The 24,019-nt window shown below is 41.7% G+C and overlaps 1 protein-coding gene, 1 long non-coding RNA gene and 2 other non-coding genes across 5 annotated transcripts; 3 read left to right on the top strand and 1 right to left on the bottom strand.

The window, feature by feature from the left end:
- Positions 1 to 1,073: 1,073 nt before the first annotated feature.
- On the bottom strand, positions 1,074 to 22,185 carry LOC121599014. The gene is made up of 9 exons (XM_041926467.1): positions 21,768 to 22,185; positions 21,360 to 21,491; positions 18,804 to 18,864; positions 17,999 to 18,725; positions 12,313 to 12,743; positions 11,633 to 12,246; positions 4,612 to 4,779; positions 2,035 to 2,095; positions 1,074 to 1,956 (listed from the first exon to the last, which is right to left on the bottom strand). Exons 1-9 carry the CDS (start codon positions 21,788 to 21,790, stop codon positions 1,222 to 1,224), a joined length of 2,952 nt encoding a protein of 983 aa, XP_041782401.1. The 5' UTR covers positions 21,791 to 22,185; the 3' UTR covers positions 1,074 to 1,221.
- Positions 8,203 to 8,275, top strand: Trnav-aac. The gene has a single exon. It is a non-coding gene; the product is annotated as a tRNA-Val (tRNA).
- Trnah-gug lies at positions 8,643 to 8,714 on the top strand. Its single transcript has one exon. It is a non-coding gene; the product is annotated as a tRNA-His (tRNA).
- On the top strand, positions 14,473 to 15,948 carry LOC121600376. 2 transcript variants are annotated; one of them, XR_006005803.1, is made up of 3 exons: positions 14,473 to 14,842; positions 15,047 to 15,652; positions 15,728 to 15,948. It is a non-coding gene; the product is annotated as an uncharacterized LOC121600376 (long non-coding RNA). The 2 variants fall into 2 exon arrangements; XR_006005804.1 differs by having other exon boundaries at positions 15,047 to 15,578; positions 15,728 to 15,947.
- Positions 22,186 to 24,019: the final 1,834 nt, after the last annotated feature.

The raw sequence follows: 24,019 nt of genomic DNA, 5'->3' as shown, positions 1-24,019 counted from the left end.
TTTCAAACGTGCATATATTTTACGAATGGCGCAGAGCTGGTAAGAGGAAATGTGGAATGACGGGAGATACGATGTAGATGGTAGAAATGGTTCAGCAAATTATTTGGAATTATTCTTTCAAAGCCAGAGTGTCTTAATAGAGAAGAATGTTTCTTTTAGGAAAATGCTTCAAATAATTCGACCTTTACTTGTAAAAAGGGCTGAATGTGATGAAAAAATCCCCGATAAAATATTTCCACATTTCGTGCTAATCGATAAAACATTGGATGAAGCAAACAAGCAGAAAAAAATAACCTTTAACTGCATAAAAAGCGGCTTTTCTAGAAACACCCACTTTCGGTTTCATGTTACCTTCCGATTTTTTCGAATGTGTCCTAAAAAAACACCACCGATGTGGATCGTTTTGCATGCATAATTTGGGAAGTATGGAAAAATAACAACGTCCTTTTTGTGCGATGCAATCTGCGTGGAATAAAAAAAAAGTCCATCATAACTGAAGGCAAAAACCATTTCCAAAAATAATCCGTCGTTGATTTGCTTTTACTATCAAAGAGCCTTTTTTCGTACCATGGCCACGGTATAAGCCACAAGCACTACAATGTAATGGAAGAGCTCGAAATGTAAATCCTTTTTAAATCCTGAAAATAGAAAGCATCTCAAATGCTGCCACCGCAGTGACTTGAAGCAGCGAAGGGAAAGAGCATGTCAAGATTCGCTGCTCAATCTCCGTAACTATTGGCATAGTACTTTCTTGTGCAAACATATTAAAGTTGATTTCATTGCAGGACAATCTGCCTCTTCCAAATGTTTACTTAACAATCAGCGGAACCACGCTGGGCAAGGAGTAGTCTTTACAGAGTGGTTCCAACAAAACCTTCCTCTGGGACTGTGGGGCATTGTGGAATGGAGCAACAACGTCCCTATTGGTTTGGGGTAACATCAGTTGTTTGCGTAGGTAATTTAGTGAGGGAATGTAAAGTGACTTTGTTGAAAAGTGTCACTAAAACAGGAAAAACGTTAATTTAATATTCCATAAGAAACCATTATTTAGATGACTCAGAAGCATATCAGATAATATATACACACTTTATTTAATTGCACACTTCCTCCGAATGCCGTTCCAAAGACACTCACAATAACATTTGCTCAAACACGTTTCTATTTATACTCTGCAAATCAACATTAACACTTGTTGCTTCTCTCGCTCCGTCACTGTTCCACTTAGCAACACGTAGTTTCGACCCTAGTTACAGCAAAGGAAGCTGCGTTCAACGGATGATGGCCAACGGTGCGTTCCCGTTCGTGACACTTTCGATGTTTAACCAGTGCATTAGATTGGACGAAGGTTTTGGAGCAATCGGGACACTTGTGCGGCCGCAGTCCACTGTGAATGAGCGTGTGGCGCAGCAGGTCATACCGCTCCTTGAAGGCCTTCGAGCAAACGGCACACTCGTGGGGCCGCTCGTCACTGTGCGTCTTGCGATGGCGTACGAGCACGTGCTTTTCGGTAAAAGCTTTTCCACACTGGGCACACTCGTAGGGTCGTTCGTTCGCGTGACTAAGCACGTGTGTCTTGAGGGCATGCAGCCGAACGAACTGCTTTCCACAGAGACTGCAGCTGTGTGGCCGATCCGACCGATGCAACAGTCGATGGCTCGAGAGAGCGCTGGGTTGCGTGAAGGCTCGTCCACACGTCTCACACCGTAGACTGGGTCCTCTTTGGTCGTGCAGCTTCTTGTGCGCGGACAGTGTGGAGGAAAGCCGGAACGCCTTGGGACAGATGGCACACTGGAAAGGCCTTTCGTCATCCGGCTGGAGGTTGTTGTTGTCAGTGTTTAGTTGTTTGTTACGCAGACTAGAATCCCAAGAGCAGTTGTCTGGAGGTGAAATGGGAACGGCAGCCTTGTTCAAACTTTCGTTGGGTTCCTCGAGCATGTCGCGTGGTACTTCCATCTCCTAAAGGATGAAGAGGGATTGAAATAATAAACAGATCGGTGATGCAAGTAGCAAATATGATAAGAGAAGGTTACATACCTCTAAACAGGACATTGTGTCGGACAACTGGTGGGAATCGCGAAGCTCCAACGCTGGAGATCTGAAACACAAACAATATTATTCACAACAACTGATTACAGACATCAAAAGCCGTCGGGAAATGGAGTGATTGGAATGAATCTCTATTGGTTTATATCTTCAGCAGCAATATCTAACCTCAATCGCAAACAAACAGCAAATGTAGCGAACTAACCCGTCAGCATGGAGGAGACTCTCACTAAGTGCGATGGAATCTCATCTCAGTTTGAACAGCTGTGAGAGCCATCCAATTTCCTGCTGGTTGAGTCCTTTTTCCGTACCCTTCGAAGAGAACAGAGCACTGATTGGTCCATCGTCTGGCAACGCCCCTTTGGAAAAATGTCCTTCGAGGGAAAGCGCAGCGGAGAGAGTCGTTTGCAGAAGAGCAGACTCTGAGCGATTTGAACATGGTTGAAGAGTTTTCCAATAAATGTAAGGTGCATAATAATAGTGTGTGTGAATTAAGCATACACCAAAACGAACACTCTTCTAACCTTTTCGATTGTTTATGGAAATAATTGAGTAAATAATAACTTATTGAAATGCTGCCAACTATTATCGGTTCTTGTCTGCGACTGGCATTGGACGATTAGGAATAATTTATTTGCCTGATTGCGCGAACGATTTTTAAACATGCAAGGCCACAATTATTCTCCATTGAATAGTAAAACATATTCCAACACAAATGGAATCAGTAGATGATGTTTATTTAGCACAAAACTTTCCGTCACGGAGCATTTCCCGATTCATAAAGGGTCAGGCAAATAGGTCTGAATGCAGAGTTGTTCTCACAGATGGATGCAGAGGTTCATAAATCATGCAATATGCCGCAACTTTAACGTAAATTCGCGTAATTTTCATTCGTTCAACTGTCTGTCGAGTAACGAGGCCGTCTTTTTCACGGTTTCTTCCGGACTGTGCCTATGCAAATAGCGTTAATTAGCAGCGAGTTATTGTTGTCTTTGGGTTCTCGTTAAATATGCTCAGGGTTTCCGCTGAAAAAACACGTCTGGCACCGATGGGGAGAATGTTTTTTGCTGCTCCAATATCTTTTAATGTACCGAATCACGTTTGTTTGAGTATTTGGAAAACTTCGTTACAGGTAAAGTAGGATTTTTCTTGCAACAAGTATCTCGCAGAAGCCTTATGATGTAATTAATGCAATCTCCTTCTTTGGGTAATTATGGCGTTGATTTCCTGCCAGCAAAGACTCTTTTATAAATCGCGTTGGAGGTTTATACGGCTTCAGAATGCCTTGTTGAAATGGAAAAATGGGAATGGTGTGGACCTGATTTTCCTTAAATCAAAAGTTAATACGGAAATGAAGTTCTGTTTTCTCCCAATCAAGCATCTCAAGCCAAAATCAAACCAATTTCAAATAATAAACAACCGATCCATTAATTTCTCTGAACAAACCGTTCCACATTTCATTCCAGATGATTAAAAATGTATGAAACAATGAAACTTTGTCCCGCTTTTTCGATTGTTTCTAGTTTCCCAATCATCTGGTCGCTCATCGGTTGACTTGAGATCGAGATTGAGAGAAGGAAAGCTACACAAAAGTTGATACTGTAGCTTGGTGTTGGTGAAGTTTTGTGTTCCAGCAAGCAAACAGGGGAGGATGATAATGTTTCTACGACTCTGTGGATTGAATGTTTCATAAGACCAAACCACGTGACCAATACAGGAAGGATAAGGAGATAAGGATAAGGGGTAGTTCGGACTAGAAAGTTTTCGTCACACGTCTGTTTGCAGAAAGTGTGAACGTGAAGCCTTTCTGTAAGGAAACCTCTTTTGACGAACAAATTTCTTAACCTTTGAGATTTACTTTAAAGTCTTTTCAAAAGTAATGAATAAATTAGAGAAAAATCCATTCATATTTCCCATTTTTATAACATATTACACAGTCATACATGTTTATGGATTCATTTGTTATGTTTGTCTGTTATGATAACTGAGGCGAAATAATCCACTATTTTCCATTTCAGAACATTCCATTACGTATTCATATCCGCAAATGAAGCCAATCATGTTCAGTTATAATTTATGTTCATTGCAAACGCTTTCGCAGTAAAAAGTATTTTTCCGGACACACTTTTTCCACCTGAATTGAAACAGAAAGGAAGTTTATGGAGGACGTTCATATCATATCCCATCCTGACCTGATTGTTGGGATCGTTGAATGGGATGCTGTATTGTGTTGACTTTAAGGAAGCCGTCCAATATCGGCCGAATGGTAAAAACGGGAACCATGTCAACAACCGAAAAGCGAAGGACAAAAGCTCCCTCCACCCATCACAACTACCAGTACAAAGTACAAAGGTCCCAGGAACTCATTTATCGTCTGTTAATCCACACCAGGGTTGATACGTTTAGCAAACAAATAGTTTTCGACGGAATGGTAGTTGAGGGAAGGGTTCGTTGCGTTTATCGCTGTGAGTATTTATCAACCTTAAATCGTTCGAATATAATTTCTTAATCCTTGGGAACGACAAAACACTTGATTCCACGTAGATTAGGCAGTGTAGGTGTACTCACATGCATTTAGAAGGCTTCCAGGATGAAGATGAATGGATCATTGGTGTGTTGTGGCATTCTGAAGATTCGTCCTCAGTCTGTGGAAGTGTTGTAATGAAGCTCGATTCCCTCAGCAGAATTGATTGAATGCCAATGTCTAGCTCCTGGTTCTCCGGGAGGAAATTAAAGCTGAAAACGACCGTGAATAAAACAGAAACATAGAGAATTAAGCTAAACGGTTGTGAATCATCCGAAAGATCTTATCTTCGGGTTCAATTAGAAATTAATACATAAACTGACTGCATGCCATCGATCCGTGAAAATGTGATCTGTTTGCCATGGAAGATATCGGCAAGAATGTTCATTAGGGTCGAGGAATTACGAAGAAAATAAGTCGTCAGGGGCATTAAAGCCAATTAGTTGATTCAAAACAATAAAAGGGAAACCAAAAACTAATCTACTTACATGTCAACGATGTCCCAATCCATTTTAAGTTGTTACTTCCGCCCGGGATGATAGGAACAGGATGTTTCCAATACCGGACAGTTGAAGCGAACAATACACGCGACAGAGATACGTTTTTTGCAAGAGTCTCTATTTCTATTCTTCCGGGTTCAATCCAATGGAGAATGTTTGATTCACTTCTTCTTTTGGCTCAACAACCGTTGCCGGTCAAGGCCTGCCTGTGCCACACTACTTGTGGGTTTGACTTTCAGCGACTTATTGATCCCCCCATAGCAGGATAGTCAGTCCTACGTATGGCGGCACGGTCCATTTGGGGCTTGAACCCATGACGGGCATGTTGTTAAGTCGTACGAGTTGACGACTGTACTACGAGACCGGCTCGTTTGATTCACTAGTTGACAAAAAAGCTATATTCTGCTTGATTTAAAAAATCGATGTTCGCAATACACTTCTCCGCCATGTCCTCAATTGTCCTTTCTTTATCACTTGCCTAGCTACTATGATGCACAGAATACGATTCTTGGCCTTCACTGACAGGTTCACGTTACTATGGCAACGGGTCCAACTGATGTCAACTCCCCAGTCACACCAATTCTATTCGACAGTTCGCGCAAAAGTGAGGCTGGCACAGTTTGACGCCATCAAAGTAGCTCCTTTCCTAGATGGTCCGGTTGAAGGGAAGTCCTTCCACGTACCCCAGTCATATCCCTTCTCCGCGAGAATGGCGTTGCACAAAGTAGAAAATCCGGAGCGAAGGCAGCAAGGTAAACAAATCTAATGCTTATGTGTGCGACGGTACCGCTGAAGCTAGAAAAAGGACGCTGGAAAACAGCAGAAAGAGAAGGGATCATTCTGGCGTGCCCTTCCAACATACCCCGTCTGTTGGTAAGGCAGGACACACGACACTGATCTGCACATAATCCGCGGACCTGCTGGGACCTTTTCGGAGCGAATTACGGAACAACGGTAAAGAGTGTGTAAAGGAAGAAAAATGGAAAATTGGAAATAAGTAAGCTCACTTCTCACAATATTTTGACTCTTTCTCTCATATCTTTGGTCTCTTTCAGGCTCTCTGGCCAGTTTCGGATCATTTCATGAGGACACGCGCGCGCTGCACATAAGCGATTATTTATTTTCCAAATCTGATTTACAATTCTACGGGAGGACAAGGTGTTTGGTGTGGAGTCGTTTGTGATGGTTGTCATTTATCTGAACATGAAGCTCTTCCTATGTACTACCAATTGAATATAATGTGTTGCCGATCTCCTACGCGCTTATTATCTTCAGGTGAGCTTTACGAAGGTCGACGGAGAAGGTGAGAACGATTACTGATTTACGGAAATTAGAAGGATTATGTATTTATCTCTTCTGTTCGAACAAAATGGCTCCATAAATAGTGTTGGAGCAGCATGGAGACACGGGTAAGCGTCCTTCTCCTTCTTCCATGTGTGTCGCGGGGAAGAGATATCCTTGGACCTCTCTATTTGTCGTACTTTGAAAGGAATCTGGGGCACCAGAGAGGTCGTCGTTGTTCAGGACAGTGAAAGAATAGGAGATACTTGTAGAAGAGAGATGTCGGGTGAAAGAGATAACGTACCGCGCACGCGAAAAGGAAGCGCATCCTGTTCCGTTTGCTGTGACGTCAGTGCCATGCGCAATTGATAATTGACAAGGACATACGGAAACCAGTACATGATGAGACAACGAAGCGAAATGGAGGAGATCACGTTTATCGGAAAAGCGGTTGGCCAAATAATGCCAAGGAAAACACTCTAATCTCTGATTTTCCGATCTTCCTTCCCGGGGGTCTCAGCACAAGAGGGGAACATGCACATACAGAACCTTGGGAGAGGACTCATGGTTGGTCGAGAGAGACGAGACTGGCGGTAGAAGGTAGTTTATGTATTTGGCAAAACCTTATTAACCGATTAGTGAGCTATCGAGCAGAGGATCCAATGGCGCAGGTGTTACAAATCGCTTCAACTAATGAGTATCGTTGCCAAACCTCATATATTGAGCGATTGTGGGTGGGTTTTGATCGATTGCATTGGTGGTGTACGAATATTCATGTAAAAAAATCACTCATCCAACCAGTTTTGGAGTTTCCTTTGCTATTCTCCCGGAAATATCCAATCAACGGCAAATAGCAAACACAATCCACCCTGCAAAGCCGGCATGGTACCGTGAAAGATTAAGACAAACATCGACATGAGCTGGGTTGCGTGTTTTTGTAACGCCGGATGAGGCAGCCGTATCGTCTGGTTGTGCAATATGGCCGCAAGGAACATTCCAACGTAACGAATGACGGTTCTCTCATCCTTCCGTCGATGTGGTTCGGGTCCGCGTGAGAGTCTGTGTGCTTTTGGTTGCACAAGGATGAAGAAAAACAACAGTTTATAATTAAATTTAAACTGCCTCGCAGTTGTTTTTCTATCGCCAATCGGTGCCAAGGGAGCGCAATAGAACAAAAATCTCGTAGAAAAGAGGCGAAATTGATGTAACGTGGTCGGTTTGGGCAAAAAGGGTGTTTCCTTTTTGTGCATCATGGAGTATATGGAGAGAAATCCTTTAGAACGACGCAATCTCGCTAATAATCGGCATGTTTACAATTAATTTGGCAAGTGGATTTCTGCTCGTGAGTGAATTAAATGGATGTAACGCAATGGATTTGTTGGCAGCATTATTCATAAATCACCGTAGAAAGTAATATTTGAATTGTGCAGCAGTCAAATCATAAACCAATACTCAGAAAGTATTCCCAACAACGTCGATGCAGTGTATGTAGCTCAGCCAAAGGATTCCATTACCCTAATGAGTCATGAACATAATCAATAATCATTCACCTGTACCGCGGATTGGCCTTGGGGTTGTTCCACGTTCATCGTTTGTTGAAACGGCTAAAGGTATTATGGAATGATTTGTTGATTTATTTATATTTCCATTTCGTTTTCCAAGCACATGCTCTCAAGCGAAACATGCTTTATTTACGTACGTTCTGGTTGCAATTCACGTACGATGGTGGAACAGTTTCGATTTGTTTAAACTGGCCGAACTGTGACCCACAGCAAAAGATGGAATTTTATCATCTAACAATGGATGTTAAGCTTTCCCAAAATTTCACAAATACATAGAGAACAACAGATGCAAGTTTCCGTGGTGTAGTGGTTATCACATCCGCCTAACACGCGGAAGGCCCCCGGTTCAATCCCGGGCGGAAACATTTTTTTCCAACGACGTTGCTCTAAATAAATCCTACTTTTACTGAACAGATCTTCATTCTAAACTTGTAGTATTCATTATCATTATCAATAGGTAGAGGACAGAGATATAACATTTTGGATATATTTTTAACCACCAACACATTAACCATGCTTACCTTTCTGATCTTGTTTCTCTACATTGTTGGTTTACCCCACCCTGAAAGGGAGATTCGATCGTATTGTTCCATACGCTTCGCTCTGTTTCTTTGGCGTACTTTCTCTTCAGTTGGGCAGTCGATGCTTTCCCCACTGCATGGCTGGTAAAGCCGTCGATTTGAATCGAAACTTCAGCTCTTGGTGTAAGAAACCTTCCAGTCACCGTCGGTAGCCGTGATCGTCTAGTGGTTAGGACCCTACGTTGTGGCCGTAGTAACCCAGGTTCGAATCCTGGTCACGGCAGTGCCGATTGGAAGAAGGAAGGGAATAACCTCCAACAATTACCTTACCCCTCTCTCCAAGAACACTGTCACGGAAGACGGTGGTGAGAATAAACTTTTTACAATATACGAAGCCAGGACATCTCCAAACGTTATTACAATGTTTATCTTAATGCTTTTTTGCTATCCTGGAAGTAGCCTCTCTAGCTATGAAAGACAATCAGGATACTCCGATCAAGATACAACTCGAAATACCCGCAAGGCATTGAACAACATGGCAGGTGGTCAAGCGTTACTGCTTACGGGCGTTTACATCCATCATCACATAAACGAGTAGAGAAGTATCCGAGTCAATATAGGAAAGATATGTACTCCTTATTCCGAGAAGCTTTTAATTTCCCATGTGAAATTCATGTGATCCTAGAGATATTTCGTTTAGATAATATGAACCGTTTATGGGAAGCGATTCTTAACTTCACATCGTGTGAGATCATTTATTTGATTTATTTTGATCATTTATTTGATTCTATGAAAAGTTGAAGTTTCAGAAGGAATAACAATACTCAGTAAATGTTAAGTTGTTATTTATCAAAAAGAAAAATTCAGTTTATTATCATCATATCGAATTCATGGGCATATTGAACGAACATCAAATGTGTAAAAACCCGCGCTAGCCATACGTAAGGAGATTAATTCATTTATACTCAGAACCTCACGCATTTCTCTGGGAACATTAATGACGGTTTGCAGTGTTTCCAATACTCCGCATTTTCCGATGTTTGGGCGTACAGTATTTGAAGAGACCGTACAAACGATATCTGACTAATGCAAACTTCATCTGCTGGATACAATTTTGGTGTTTCATTCAGAAAATTCCGTAGCTGCGACATGAGTTCGCGCACTTTCTTCAAATCATGTGTTGTCAGTATCGATTGATAATAGAACATTTGTTTCCTGTTTTTTAAATTATTACAATTGATTGAAGGATAATTGCACGTACATGCTTCACACGTGCATCGGAAGCTGTACATGTGTGACAACATTGATTGCCTCAATGCTCGTGCATGCGTTATATGACCCGCTCTGAAACAAATGAAATTATTAGTATGATGAAGAGTGTCCATTTCTTCTATTGATTTCACTTACTCATAGCTATCGAACAGTTGACTTCCTTCGAGAACTGGACGGATGACGAAAACGGCACACCGCCTGTTAAATATTAAAATAAATATTAACGGTCAATTCGATGGTACAGTGGTGTTTTCCGTCAATCCCGATAGAGGACACTATCGAAGTGGAGTCGTGCTGATAACGATCGGGTCGAGCAATCCCGATAACACGAAAATTCCCGAACGTAGCAAAGGTTACGATTAGGCATGTGTAAAATGAACGAGAATCGCACCGTTCGAACAGTTCGGTAAAGTGCACGAACGAACGTGGTTCTTAACAAAAAGAACGACCAGGACTTTTGGAAGAAACTGACTACACCGAACGCGTTCGAACGTTCCGTTCAGTGTTCGACGGCACACATAAATGTGGTAATAAAACGTGCAAAATCATATTGCTTTCTCGCTCTTTCTCGCACCGTGCGAACGGGTCGTCAGAGATCAAAATGTACCCTGTTGGTGTTGAAATCGTACCCATACAACTCAATTCCTCGAACGCCGTCGAATTTGTCCAGCAGTGTTCGATACGTGTGCTGTTGGTGTGGAAATCGTATCTATACGACTGAATTCATCGAACGCGTTCGAACTGGTGTTCGATCTGTGTTCTGTTGGTGTGTAAATCGTACCTACACAACTGAATTCATCGAACGCGTTTCGATCTGATCCGTTAGTGTTCGATCTGTGTTCTTTTGGTATGTAAATCGTACCTACACAACTGAATTCATCGAACGCGTTCGAACTGGTGTTCGATCTGTGTTCTGTTGGTGTGTAAATCGTACCTACATAACTGAATTCATCGAACACGTTCGATCTGATCCGTTAGTGTTCGATCTGTGTTCTGTTGGTATGTAAATCGTACCTACACAACTGAATTCATCGAACGCGTTCGAACTGGTGTTCGATCTGTGTTCTGTTGGTGTATAAATCGTACCTACACAACTGAATTCATCGAACGCGTTCGAACTGGCTCATTTGTGTTCGATCTGTGGTCTGTTGGTATGGAAATTATACCTATACAATTCAATAGATCGAGCCCGTTCAAACGGATTAGTCATTATTCGCGAATGAACTGAACTGAATTGATTGCGCTCTGATGATGATGTTATTTCATGATTGATTCTGATGATGTTGATCCATATTTAAGTAGTTTTTTTTTAATAGAATCCTTAAGTGTGTATAAGGCATGGGGTACAATATATTCAGGAGACATTTTTGTTCGTATTAGTTTTTTTACATGCTAGTTTTTGGTCGGTTTTGCGATGGATTGTGTTGACCAGACAGCCGAGTGTTTAATGTTTTTAAATGATTGGTTTCAACCACAGAATGAGTACTTCTTTGGCTACAGTATGCGTCTATGGTGGGTAAATGAAAAAGATAACGAGCGTTCTTTGTGAATAAAAACCTCATGAAACAAAGAACGAAAGAATCGTCGTTCGCGTTCGGTTCTTTTTGGTGAGCGAACTAGTTCGTTCGCGTTCGGTGAAAATAATCGTTTTGCCCATGCCTAGTTACGATCTTTAGCCATTCTTTCACCGATCCCCGAACCAAGCGACTGACTTTTTAGCTACAATAAACTAACTACGTTGCTTAAAAAACGCTTGTGTATTTCATATTTATTGTACATTCGGGTGAAAGAAAGAATTCTGTTGAAAACGTTTCAACACCGCCCATCGGGCAAAGTGATGCGTTTCACGTTGGGAGCACAGGAATGATTCAGCATGCTGCTCAAAGGGAAGCAACCCACTGCAAACGATTCAGGCACGTATTCCTTTACCTTGTACGTATTAGAGGACAACAATGTTCTGTTAAATTCCACGATCGCAAATATCGCAGGATCAAATCTAGTAAAATCTTGTTTGTTGCAGGGTTTGCTTCGCACACCGGTCCCAGCTCTGTTCTTTCCAGGATAAGGGTATGTAGGATGGTAGCATTGAAGATGTAGAATGCAACAGAAAAGCTGTCTCGCCGTTCTTGGTTATTGGTTAACACGTGCACCGAGTTGAAAATATCCTGTGACGTAGCTTTATTCCAATCCATCGTAAACCCGTTCACATTGGATTCATCCAGTACATCGAGATGATCCTTCAATGCCTCTGGATTGTTATCAAAGGTTGTGATCGCAATGGCAACCATGCGAATAGCAATCAAGGGAACTTCTAGGAAAACTTCCCGCAAGTCTAGTAAAAGCCCGCACTCATATCGATGATACTTGTTGTACGCTTTACTCAGACATTCCTCCGAACAGTACATGGCCATTGTACATCCTTCGCACGGAATCAATGTGAATGGTCGTTCCTCATGGCAAAAATCACATCGAACATATCGCAATGAATCCTTCAGCACGGTAACGAACGGCCTTTCGATCATCACGACATCACCCACCTTCAGCTTACGGGTTGACACCACATGTCGTCCATATTGTTCGTTTTTGCGCAGTTACAGACAGTTGGCAACTTGCGGCGCATTCTCTTTGACCGCATAGCTTAGCTCGGGCTCTTCCACCACATCCGGAGTAACCTTGCTCGATGAAGCATTCTTGTTCCGAGCCTTCGCCAAAGCATTTTTGGCCTCTTTTTCGCGTTGATTCAACTTTTCTCCAGGATAGTTTGACTCACGAGCAAGCCGAAAGTTCTCCAAACAGTCTTCAAAGCGTTGCATCTTCAGACAAATGTTTGAGCGATTTGCATAGGCCAATGCCCTTTCTGTCGATCCTTTTTCGGAAAAAGCGATGCTCTCATTGTACAGCTTGATGGCCTCGATGTAGCGTTTCACGTTCGGGTGAAACATTTTTTTTCCTTCGGATCGTAGCTGAGCCGCTTTTGCTTTGTCCTTTACATCGTTGCGCAAGTTCAATTGTTCACGAACGGAATTGTTACGAATCCAATCTCCAATTTTGGGGAACCGAAGCTCGATAGTCTCTTTAGTACTTAGATTGTTATGTTTTACTTGTAATATACTGGGTTTAAGGAATGTATCGTACATTTTTGCAAGCAACTTTTGCTTACATTTTGCTCTACATGTCATTAACTGTGTTCCATATAACTTGTCCATGTGTTCATGAAGTTCCACAACATATTCCTCCATTCTTTAAGCCAACAGAAGGCAAACAGTACAAACTGAATACTGCCACTAAATAAAACAAATGCACTCTGGTTAGTAATTGAAACTTGGTAAGTCACTCAAGCGTTCTGTTAATCAAGAAGCATGCGAATCGAACACGTTTCTTTGAACTCGCATAAAAGAATGTTCCTTGTGGTGGAATTATCCGTTGACGTTTGGAAAGCTGCGCGATCCGATCCGCACACCCAGTAGACAATCTGAACAGCAATGCTAAACATGGGTCAAACAAGCGATTGTTAAGTTATTTTGTAAAAAGAAACAGATTAGCGACATTTCAAAATGAAGTCGAATTATTCGTTTTTGATTTTTTTTTTGTAATAATATTATACCATTTCTAGCTAACAAAATTTCATATAAAAACCATCATCGTGTAAAAAGTCATGAGATGAAGAGGATGCAAAAGGTTTACGAAACGGCTAACATATAAATATTTTAATAAATACAAAGTGGTGATATGAATTGGCGCGTGGCCACGGAGGTGACAAAATGTTGTAAAAATTTCAAGTTTGTCCAAATTGCTTGTCAACCGCAAAAATATACACAAGAACGACAGAAGCTCTGAATTTCATCGATATTTTTATTATGATGTACTAAATAGATACATACATCAATTAGAAACATGCATTTTAGCATTACAGGGTTTTCGATGATATTATTAACATGTTCAGCGAGTTGTTGATTCGTTCGGGCATATAATTGACTCTTTTAGCGAGATATAGAATTGTTCGGAAGTAGGCGTTGACATGTTCAGCGATTCTGTTGCGCTTTAGTTCCTGGCTGCTCCAGGTGACGAAATTTTGACAAAGCTTAAAACCAAGGTCCTTGAAAGAGAACAGGTCGAAGCGCTTAGAGTAAATTGACAGAAAGCCATGGGAAAATTGTGACAGTTAAAGTGAACATTGTTTATGTTTAGCGATGGACGTTGCTATGGAGTGAATGAGAGTTTTGTTCAGCATTTTACATTCAATTCCTGGTAGAATATTTGAAGAATTAGAATCCAATTAGAATATTACATGACTGATACAATCCAAGGATCTCATTTATCATTCGTAGCCGGGTTATAAGTAAAGGACGGTATGTATATCGTACCAGTGTGTGTCGATTGGATGTTTCATTTTACTCTCAGTGTTCAATTGAAAGTAAAAAGGACTTCTTTAACCCAGTTGAACATGTTAAACATTTCGTTTTTCCAGCAGGACCGTTGCAAACGGTAGTGGTTTGTGGTCACGGAATGGCAAACAATGAAAAAGGTTATCAATGTTTCTGAATACAGAGTAGACTGCAATTACTTCTCCTTTATTGTCCAGAAGTGATTGACCGCAAGAAATTTAACCAATATAACCTTCCTAATAGTAAATTCGTCCACTTTTGCGCGTTAACTATTAGCCGTTTGTTTGTAAACACTTTTTCATGAAACTGTCAAAAGCGAGCTGAAAATGGCAACCTAGCAACGGGCTTTGCATCGACCTGTTCTCCTTAATAGATCTTGCTTAAAACAGTGACACAAGCTCGCGTTTTGGAAAAAAATCAGCATTTTGTCACTCCCGTGGCATTGCGCCTAATAACTTCATGTACAGGTGCGGCTCCGTGGTTTTGCGCCAAATGATTCGTCTTCGGGAAGTTGAAAAAAAAACGTTACATGGGGAGCTTGAATGCCTCCACATATGACGTCATCGATGGAATGTGCCACTGCAGCAAAACGTCAAACCACTCCAAAAAAATCTAGCAAAGCGCGTCGATCGAGTAAACAAACCAGAAGCTGTTGCCTGAAATCGAGTAAACATTTGAGTGAATAATTGAACATTAGTTAAATAAATTATTGCTGGACGTAATCTGGAAACAATGTCCCGCTTGGAAACTGCAAGTAAGTATCTATATTAATTCTTACACAAGGAGTTTTCATATGCGGTTGTTTACATTCGTTTCAAACCGAGATTTTCTTTCTTTTTGAAGTGTTGTTTTTTGTGAACATTCACAAAGTTGCAGCCATTTCTTGCATTATTGGTTCTTAATCCATGTTGTTGAACAAATCTTTAATTTCATGGTCTGCAATTCAACTTTAACCCAGAAGTTGCAAAAAATTCACCCCGACCCATGGCCAGGTGTCTGTAATGTAACAATCATCATCCATTGAACCACATTGTGCAACCACAAGCAATGCAATAAAAAGATCAACGGAGGACCAATATGCTTCAAAACTAGGTTTGTTTGCGAAAGGTGTACGTAAAGGATCAATTTTCGGGCCAGAAGTACCTTTGTGGGAAGCAATCTGCGGCAACCACTTCAGGCAAGAGTTGGTTCAGCTGTTGTTCATTTCGGAGGCGCACTTTCTCCTTCAAAGAATGGCAAAAGGACAGACAAATAGGGACAGGATCATGGCAGGGTCCTTTAGGCTGCTTCTGGCAAGCAATCGGAAGAAGTCATTATGGGAATTAATTGATGTGTAAATAGTGGAAACATAATCCCGGGCTACGAGAGTGTGTTTGAGTAGGCTGTGGCGTGGTTCTGGAGATTTCCGTTGGTCCAGAAGGCACACGAAGGTTTTGCTTGTTTGCTGTTTGTGGGACAGAAGTAAGAAGACATTGATCGAAACACTGAAAGTCAGTAAAATTTTTAACAGAGCTTTATTTGTGTTCTTTAGTGTCAGGAGACGGTAACCAATCGTCGGGAAAAGGTGCTAAGGCAATCACTTAATTTAAAAACCATTAAGTGAATTAATTCCCACACTTCAATTTGTCACCCCAATCAGCATCACGGTGTATTTTGTTGATACCACCAACTACCGGCGGCTATGTACAATGTGTCACAAAAATGAGAAACAAACCCCGAAGGCGTATGCCACCCCATCTGATCCGGAATCAGTAAGCTGTTTTACGCCAAATCAAAGTGACAAAAACAAACCCACACGGGAAAAGCTAATCGTTACCATCCATGCACGTGGCCTACTAGTCCTTGGTGTTGTGGTCGTCACGTAAGCTGAACAAAGTACTTTTGCATTTCCTTCTCGTCATTTGATGGTGTTAGAAGAGGGTCAGTTAATTGTATGTAATGGAAATGAAGATTGTGATTTTACGATAAGCATCTCTGTCCTAGCAAATGCCCGGAGGCATATTTCGCATCTATATAGATTTCACAAGGTATTTATTACTTCTCGTAGTTTCCGTATGTATGCGATACCGTAAAAAATCAAGTCAATTCTTCCCAGAAATCGATTAGAAAGGACAAATCGCTTTTAAAATGTCGATATTAATTAAGATATTAATGCACAGAACAATGAGTTGGCCTCTTTTGCGTGGAATTGTTTGGAGCTTAACTCTCGATGTAGTCATTGCACCATTTTATGTGATGAGGATGGTTTGTTTTCTGGCTCCATTAATTATTTTACGTGCAAAGCTCAGATAGTTCGGTCTAGGGAGAACCACACCAATCAAAAGGGCATGAAAAAGGGCCGCTAACCATGGCAAAAGTTTCAATTACAATGTTCAAAGTTCTATTCCCCTAGTATTCCCCGGTCAAAGTTACAGTATAATTGAGTGTAATGATGATAACGAAGGATTTGGTGTTTGACGAAAGCGCCGCGGATTATATACCACGCCCGAATGGATATAAGCACGTTCGACATGGTTTACCGTCGTGTCTCTGTAGCTCCGTATTCTGAATCGCCATGACTATTTTCGGAGCATATTAAAATCATCGCTCAACAGTTGCATCACAAATCATTTTGACACGAGTTTCGTTATGCCATTTTCATGATTCAAATGCGTTTCAATTATGATTGTTTGCAAATGGCGCAAAGCTGATAAGAAGAAATGTGGAATTATGGGAGATAGGGTGTAGGATCAAAGGTGGTAGAAATCATTCAGCAAGTTATTCGAATTACTCTTTCAAAGCCAGAGTGTCTTGATAGGGAAGAATGCGTCCTTTAGGAAAATGCTTAAAATAATTCGAACTGTACTTGTAAAAAGGGCTAATGGGATGAAAAAAATCTTCGATAAAATATTTCCATATTTCGTGCTAATCGATAAAACATTGGATGAAGCAAACAAGCAGAAAAAAATAACCTTTAACTGCATAAAAACGGCTTTTCTAGAAACACCCACTTTTGGTTTCATATTACCTTCCGATTTTTTCGAACATGTCCTAAAAAAACACCACCGATGTGGATCGTTTTGCATGCATAATTTGAGAAATATGGAAAAACAACAACGTCCTTTTTGTGCGATGCAATCTGCGTGGAATAAAAAAAAAGTCCGTCATAGCTGAAGGCAAAAACCATTTCCAAAAATAATCCGTCGTTGATTTGCTTCTACTTCTACTGCCAAAGAGCCTTTTTTCGTACCATGGCCACGGTATAAGCCACAAGCACTGAAATGTAATGGAAGAGCTCGAAATGTAAATCCTTTTTAAATCCTGAAAATAGAAAGCATCTCAAATGCTGCCACCGCCGTGACTTGAAGCAGCGAAGGGAAAGAGCATGTCAAGATTCGCTGCTCAATCTCCGTAACTATTGGCATTGTACTTTCCTGTGCAAACATATTAAAGGTAATTTCGTTGCAGGGCAATCTGCCTCTTAAATGTTCACTTAACAATCAGCGGAACCACGCTGGGCAAGGAGTAGTCTTTACAGAGTGGTTCCATCAAAACCTTCCTCTGGGACTGTGGGGCATTGTGAAATGGAACAACAACGTCCCTATTTTGGTTTGGGGTGGCATCAGTTGTTTGCGTAGGTAATTTAGTGAGGGAATGTAAAGTGACTTTGTTCAATAGTGTCACTAAAACAGGAAAAACATTCATTTTCGGAGCGTCCATCAATTTAATATTCCATGTGAAACCATTATTAAGATGACTCAGTAGCATATCGGTGAATATATACACACTTAATTTAATTGCACACTTTCTCCGAATGCCGTTACAAAGACACTCACAATAACATTTGCTCAAACACGTTTCTATTTACACTCTGCAAATCAACATTAACACTTGTTGCTTCTCTCACTGCGTCACTGTTCCACTTAGCAACACGTAGTTTCGACCCTAGTTACAGCAAAGGAAGCTGCGTTCAACGGATGATGGCCAACGGTGCGTTCCCGTTCGTGAGACTTTCGATGTTTAACCAGTGCATTAGATTGGACGAAGGTTTTGGAGCAATCGGGACACTTGTGCGGCCGCAGTCCACTGTGAATGAGCGTGTGGCGCAGCAGGTCATACCGCTCCTTGAAGGCTTTCGAGCAAACGGCACACTCATGGGGCCGCTCGTCACTGTGCGTCTTGCGATGGCGTACGAGCACGTGCTTTTCGGTAAAAGCTTTTCCACACTGGTCACACTCGTAGGGTCGTTCGTTCGCGTGACTAAGCACGTGTGTCTTGAGGGCATGCAGCCGAACGAACTGCTTTCCACAGAGACTGCAGCTGTGTGGCCGATCCGACCGATGCAACAGTCGATGGCTGGAGAGAGCGCTGGGTTGCGTGAAGGCTCGTCCACACGTCTCACACCGTAGACTGGGTCCTCTTTGGTCGTGCAGCTTCTTGTGCGCGGACAGTGTGGAGGAAAGTCGGAACGCCTTGGGACAGATGGCACACCGGAAAGGCCTTTCGTCCCTCGGCTGGAGGTTGTTGTTGCCAGTGTGAAGTTGTTTGTCACGTAGACTAGAGTCACTGGAGCAGTTGTCTGGAGGTGAAATGGGAACGTCATTCTTGTTAAAACTGTGGTTGGGTTCCTCGAACATGTCGCGTGGTACTTCCATCTCCTGAAGGGCGAAAAGGGATTGTAGTGATAAACAAATCGGTGGTTGAAGTAGTAAATATCATAAGAGAAGGTTGCATACCTCTAAACAGGACATTGTGTCGGACAACTGGTGGGAATCGCGAAGCTCCAACGCTGGAGATCTGAAACACAAACAATATTATTCACAACAACTGATTACAGACATCAAATGCCGTCGGGAAATGGAGTGATTGGAATTAATCTATCGGAATATATCGTCAGCCTGTAGAATATCTAAACTCAACCGCAAACAAACAGCAAATGTAGCGAACTAACCCGTCAGCATGGAGGAGACTCTCACTAAGTGCGATGGAATCTCATCTCAGTTTGGACAGCTGTGAGAGCCATCCAGTTTGCTTCTGTTTGAGTCCTTTTTCCCTACCCTTCGAAGAGAACAGAGCACTGATTGGTCCATCGTCTGGCAACGCCCCTTTGGAAAAATGTCCTTCGAGGGAAAGCGCAGCGGAGAGAGTCGTTTGTAGAAGAGCAGACTCCGAGCGATTTGAACATGGTTGAAGAGTTTTCCAATAAATGTGGGGTGCATAATAATAGTGTGTGAATTGAACATACACCATTGTCAAAACGAACTTTCTGCTAACCTTTTCGATTGTTTATGGAAATAATAGAGTAAATAATACCTCATTGTAATGCTGCCAACTATTATCGGTTCTCGTCTGCGACTGGCATTGGACGATTAGGAATAATTTATTTGCCCTATTCTGCGGATTGTAAAGCATGCATGGCCACAATTATTCTCCATTGATTAGTAAAACATATTCCAACACAAATGGAAACGGTAGATGATGTTTATTTAGCACAAAACTTTCCGTCACGGTGCATTTCCCGATTCATAAAGGGTCATGCAAATAGCTCTGATTGGGGAGTTATTCTCACGGATGGATGCAGAGGTTCATAAATCATGCAATATGCCGCAACTCCAACGGAAATTCGCGTAATTTTCATTCGTTCAACTGTCTGTCGAGTAACGAGGCCGTCTTTTTCACGGTTTCTTCCGGACTGTGCCTATGCAAATAGCGTTAATTAGCAGTGAGTTATTGTTGTCTTTGGGTTCTCGTTAAATATGCTCAGGGTTTCCGCTGAAAAACCACGTCTGGCACCGATGGGGTAATGTTTTTTGCTGCTCCAATATCTCTTAATGTACCGAATCACGTTTGTTTGAGTATTTGAAAAACTTCGTTAAAGGTAAAGTAGAATTTTTCTTGCAACAAGTATCTTGCGGAAGCCTTATGATGTAATTAATGCAATCACCTTCTTTGAGTAATTATGGCGTTGATTTCCTGCCAGCAAAATTGCTTTTATAAATCGCGTTGGAGGTTTATACGGCTTCAAAATGCCTTGTGGAAATGGAAAAATGGGAAAGGTGTGGACCTGATTTTCCTTAAATCAAAAGGCAATACGGAAATGAAGTTCTGTTTTCTCCCAATCAAACATCTCAAGCCAAAATCAAAACAATTTCAAATAACAAACAACCGATCCATCAATTTCTATGCACAAATCCGGACCCCATTTCATTCCGGATGATTAAAAATGTATGAAACAATGAAACTTTGTCCCGCTTTTCGGATTGTTTCTAGTTTCCCAATCATTTGGGCGCTCATCGGTTGACTTGAGGTCGAGATTGAGGGAAGGAAAGCTACACAAAAGTTTATGCTGTAGCTTGGTGTTGGTGAAGTTAGCAAATACAGGAGGATGAGAACGTTTCTACGACTCTGTGGATTGAATGTTTAATAAGACCAAACAACGTGACCAATACAGGAAGGATAAGGGGTAGTTCGGACTAGAAAGTTTCCGTCACACGTGTGTTGGCAGAAAGTGTGAACCTGAAGCCTTTCTGTAAGGAAACCTCTTTTGAGGAACAGATTTCTTAACCTTTGAGGTTTACTGTAAAGTCTTTTCAAAAGTGATGAATAAATTAGAGAAGAATCAATTTATATTTTTCATTTTTTATAACATTGTACACAGCCATGCATGTTTATGGAATCATTTGTTATGTTTCCGCATGATAACTGCGGCGAAATAATCCACTATTTTCCATTCCACAACACTCCATTACGTATTCATATCCGTAAATGAAGCCAATCATGTTCAGTTATAATTTGCATGTTCGTTGCAAACGCTTTCGCAGTAAAAAGTATTCTATCCCGACACATTTTTTCCACCTGAATTGAAACAGGAAGGACACAGTTTATGGAGGACGTTCATATCATATCCCATCCTGACCTGATTGCTGGGATCGTTGAATGGGATGCTGTATTGTGTTGACTTTAAGGAAGCCGTCCAATATCGGCCGAATGGTAAAAACGGGAACCATGTTAACAACCGAAAAGCGAAGGACAAAAGCTCCCTCCACCCATCACAACTACCAGTACAAAGTACAAAGGTCCCAGGAACTCATTCATCGTCTGCTAATCCACACCAGCGTTGGTACGTTTAGCAAACAAATAGTTTTCGACGGAATGGTAGTTGAGGGAAGGGTTCGTTTCGTTTATCGCTGTGAGTATTTATCAACCTTAAATCGTGCGAATATAATTTCTTAATCCTTGGGAACGACAAAACGCTTGTTTCTACGTAGATTGGGAAGAGTTGGTGTACTTACATGCATTTAGAAGGCTTCCAGGATGAAGATTCGTCCTCAGTCTGTGGAAGTGTTGTGATGAAGCTCGATTCCCTCAGCAGAATTGATTGAATGCCAATGTCTAGCTCCTGGTTCTCCGGGAGGAAATTAAAGCTGAAAACGACCGTGAATAAAACAGAAACATAGAGAATTAAGCTAAACGGTTGTGAATCTTCTGAAAGATCTTATCTTCAGGTTCAATTAGAAATTAATACATAAACTGACTGCATGCCATCGATCCGTAAAAATGTGATCTGTTCGTCATGGAATACATCAGCAAGAATGTTCATTAGGGTCGAGGAATTACGAAGAAAATAAGTCTTCAGGGACTTTAAGGCCAATTAGTTGTTTCAAAACAATAAAAAGGAAACCAAAAGCTAATCTACTTACATGTCAACGATGTCCCAATCCATTTAAAGTTGTTACTTCCGCTCCGGGATGATAGGAACAGGATGTTTTCTATACCGGAGAGTTGAAGGGAACAATACACGCGACAGAGAAACGTTTTTTGCAAGAGTCTCTATTTTTTCGGTAGGTCACATTCATATAAAGTAAATGAAATATCCGAGATAGAAGATTAAATTGTTCTTCCGGATTAAATCCAATGGGGAATGTTTAATTCACTACTTGACAAAAAAGCTATATTCTGCTTGATTTCAAGATTCGATGTTCACAATACACTTCTCCGCCATGTCCTCAAATGTCCTTTCTTTATCACTTGCCTAGCTACTATGATGCACAGAATACCGTTCTTGGCCTTCACTGACAGGTTCACGTTACGATGGCAACGGGTCCAACTGATGTCAACTCCCCAATCACACCAATTCCATTCGACAGTTCGCACAAAAGTGAGGCTGGCACAGTTTGACGCCATCGAAGTAGCTCCTTTCCTGGATGGTTCGGTTGAAGGGAAGTCCTTCCACGTACCCCAGTCATTTCCCTGCGCCACGAGGATGGCGTTGCACAAAGTAGAAAATCCGGAGCGAAGGCAGCAAGGTAAACAAATCTAATGCTTATGTGTGCGACGGTACCGCTGAAGCTAGAAAAAGGACGATGGAAAACAGCAGAAAGAGAAGGGATCATTCTGGCATGCCCTTTCACCATACCCCGTCTGTTGGGGACGACACTGATCTCCACATAATCCGCGGACCTGCTGGGACCTTGTCGGAGCGAATTGTGGGACAACGGAAAAGAGTGAGTATAAAAAGAAAAATGGAAAATTGGAAATAGGAAAGCCGACTTCTCAAATTATTTTGACTCTTTCTCTCGTATCTTTGGTCTCTTTCAGGCTTTCTGGCCAGTTTCGGATCATTTCATGAGGACACGCGCGCGCTGCACATAAGCGATTATTTATTTTCCAAATCTGATTTACAATTTACGGGAGGATAAGGTGTTTGGTGTGGCAGAAATGGAGTCGTTTGTAATGGTTGTCATTTATCTGAACATGGAGCTCTTCCTATGTACTACAAATGAAATATAATGTGTTGCCGAACTCCTATGCGCTTATTATCTTCAGGTGAGCTTCACGAAGGTCGACGGAGAAGGTGAGAACGATTACTGATTTAGGAAAATTAGAAGGATTATGTATTTATCTCTTCTGTTCGTACAAAATGGCTCCATAAATAGTGTTGGAGCAGCATGGAGACACGGGTAAGCGTCCTTCTCCTTCTTCCATGTGGATCACAGGGAAGAGATTTCCATGGAGCTCTCTATTCGTCGTACTTTGAAAGGAATCTGGGGCACCAGAGAGGTCTTCGTTGTTTAGGACAGTGAAAGAATAAGAGATACTTGTAGAAGAGAGATGTCGGGTGAAAGAGATAACGTACCGCGCACGCGAAAAGGAAGCGCATCCTGTTCCGTTTGCCGTGACGTCAGTGCCATGCGCAATTGCTAATTGACAAGGACATACGGGAGCATGATGAGACAACGAAGCGAAATGGAGGAGATCACGTTTATCGGAAAAGCGATTGGCCAAATAAGGAAAACACTCTAATCTCTGATTTTCCGATCTTCCTTCCCGGGGGTCTCAGCACAAGAGGGGAACATGTACATACAGAACCTTGGGAGAGGACTCATGGTTGGTTTTAGAGGGACGAGAGTGGCGGTAGAAGGTAGTTTATGTATTTGGCAAAACCTTATTAACCGATTAGTAAGATATCGGGCAGAGGATAAAATGGCGGAGGTGTGACAAATCGCTTCAACTGATCTCATATATTAAGCGATTTGTGTGTGGGTATTGATCGATTGTATTGGTGATGTGCGAATATTATTGTAAAAAAATCACTCATCCGACGTGTTTTTTAGCGTGTTTGAGCTTCCTTTGCTATTCTCCTGGAAATATCCAATCAACGGCAAATAGCAAACACAATTCACCCTGCAAAGCCGGCATGGTACCGTGAAAGACTAAGACAAACATCGACATGAGCTGGGTTGCGTGTTTTTGTAACGCCGGATGAGGCAGCCGTATCGTCTGGTTGTGCAATTTGGCCGCTAGGCACATTCCACCGTAACGAATGACGGTTCTCTCATCCTTCCGTCGATGTGGTTCGGGTCCACGTGAGAGTCTGTGTGCTTTTGGTTGCACAAGGATGAAGAAAAACAACAGTTTATAATTAAATTTAAACTGCCTCGCAGTTGTTTTT

Source organism: Anopheles merus, chromosome 3L (genome assembly GCF_017562075.2).
Source record: "Anopheles merus strain MAF chromosome 3L, AmerM5.1, whole genome shotgun sequence".
In the NCBI taxonomy this organism is placed as follows: domain Eukaryota; kingdom Metazoa; phylum Arthropoda; class Insecta; order Diptera; family Culicidae; genus Anopheles; species Anopheles merus.
The sequence above is the reverse complement of the archived record's forward strand: the minus strand, read 5'-3'. Positions and strand labels throughout refer to the sequence as shown.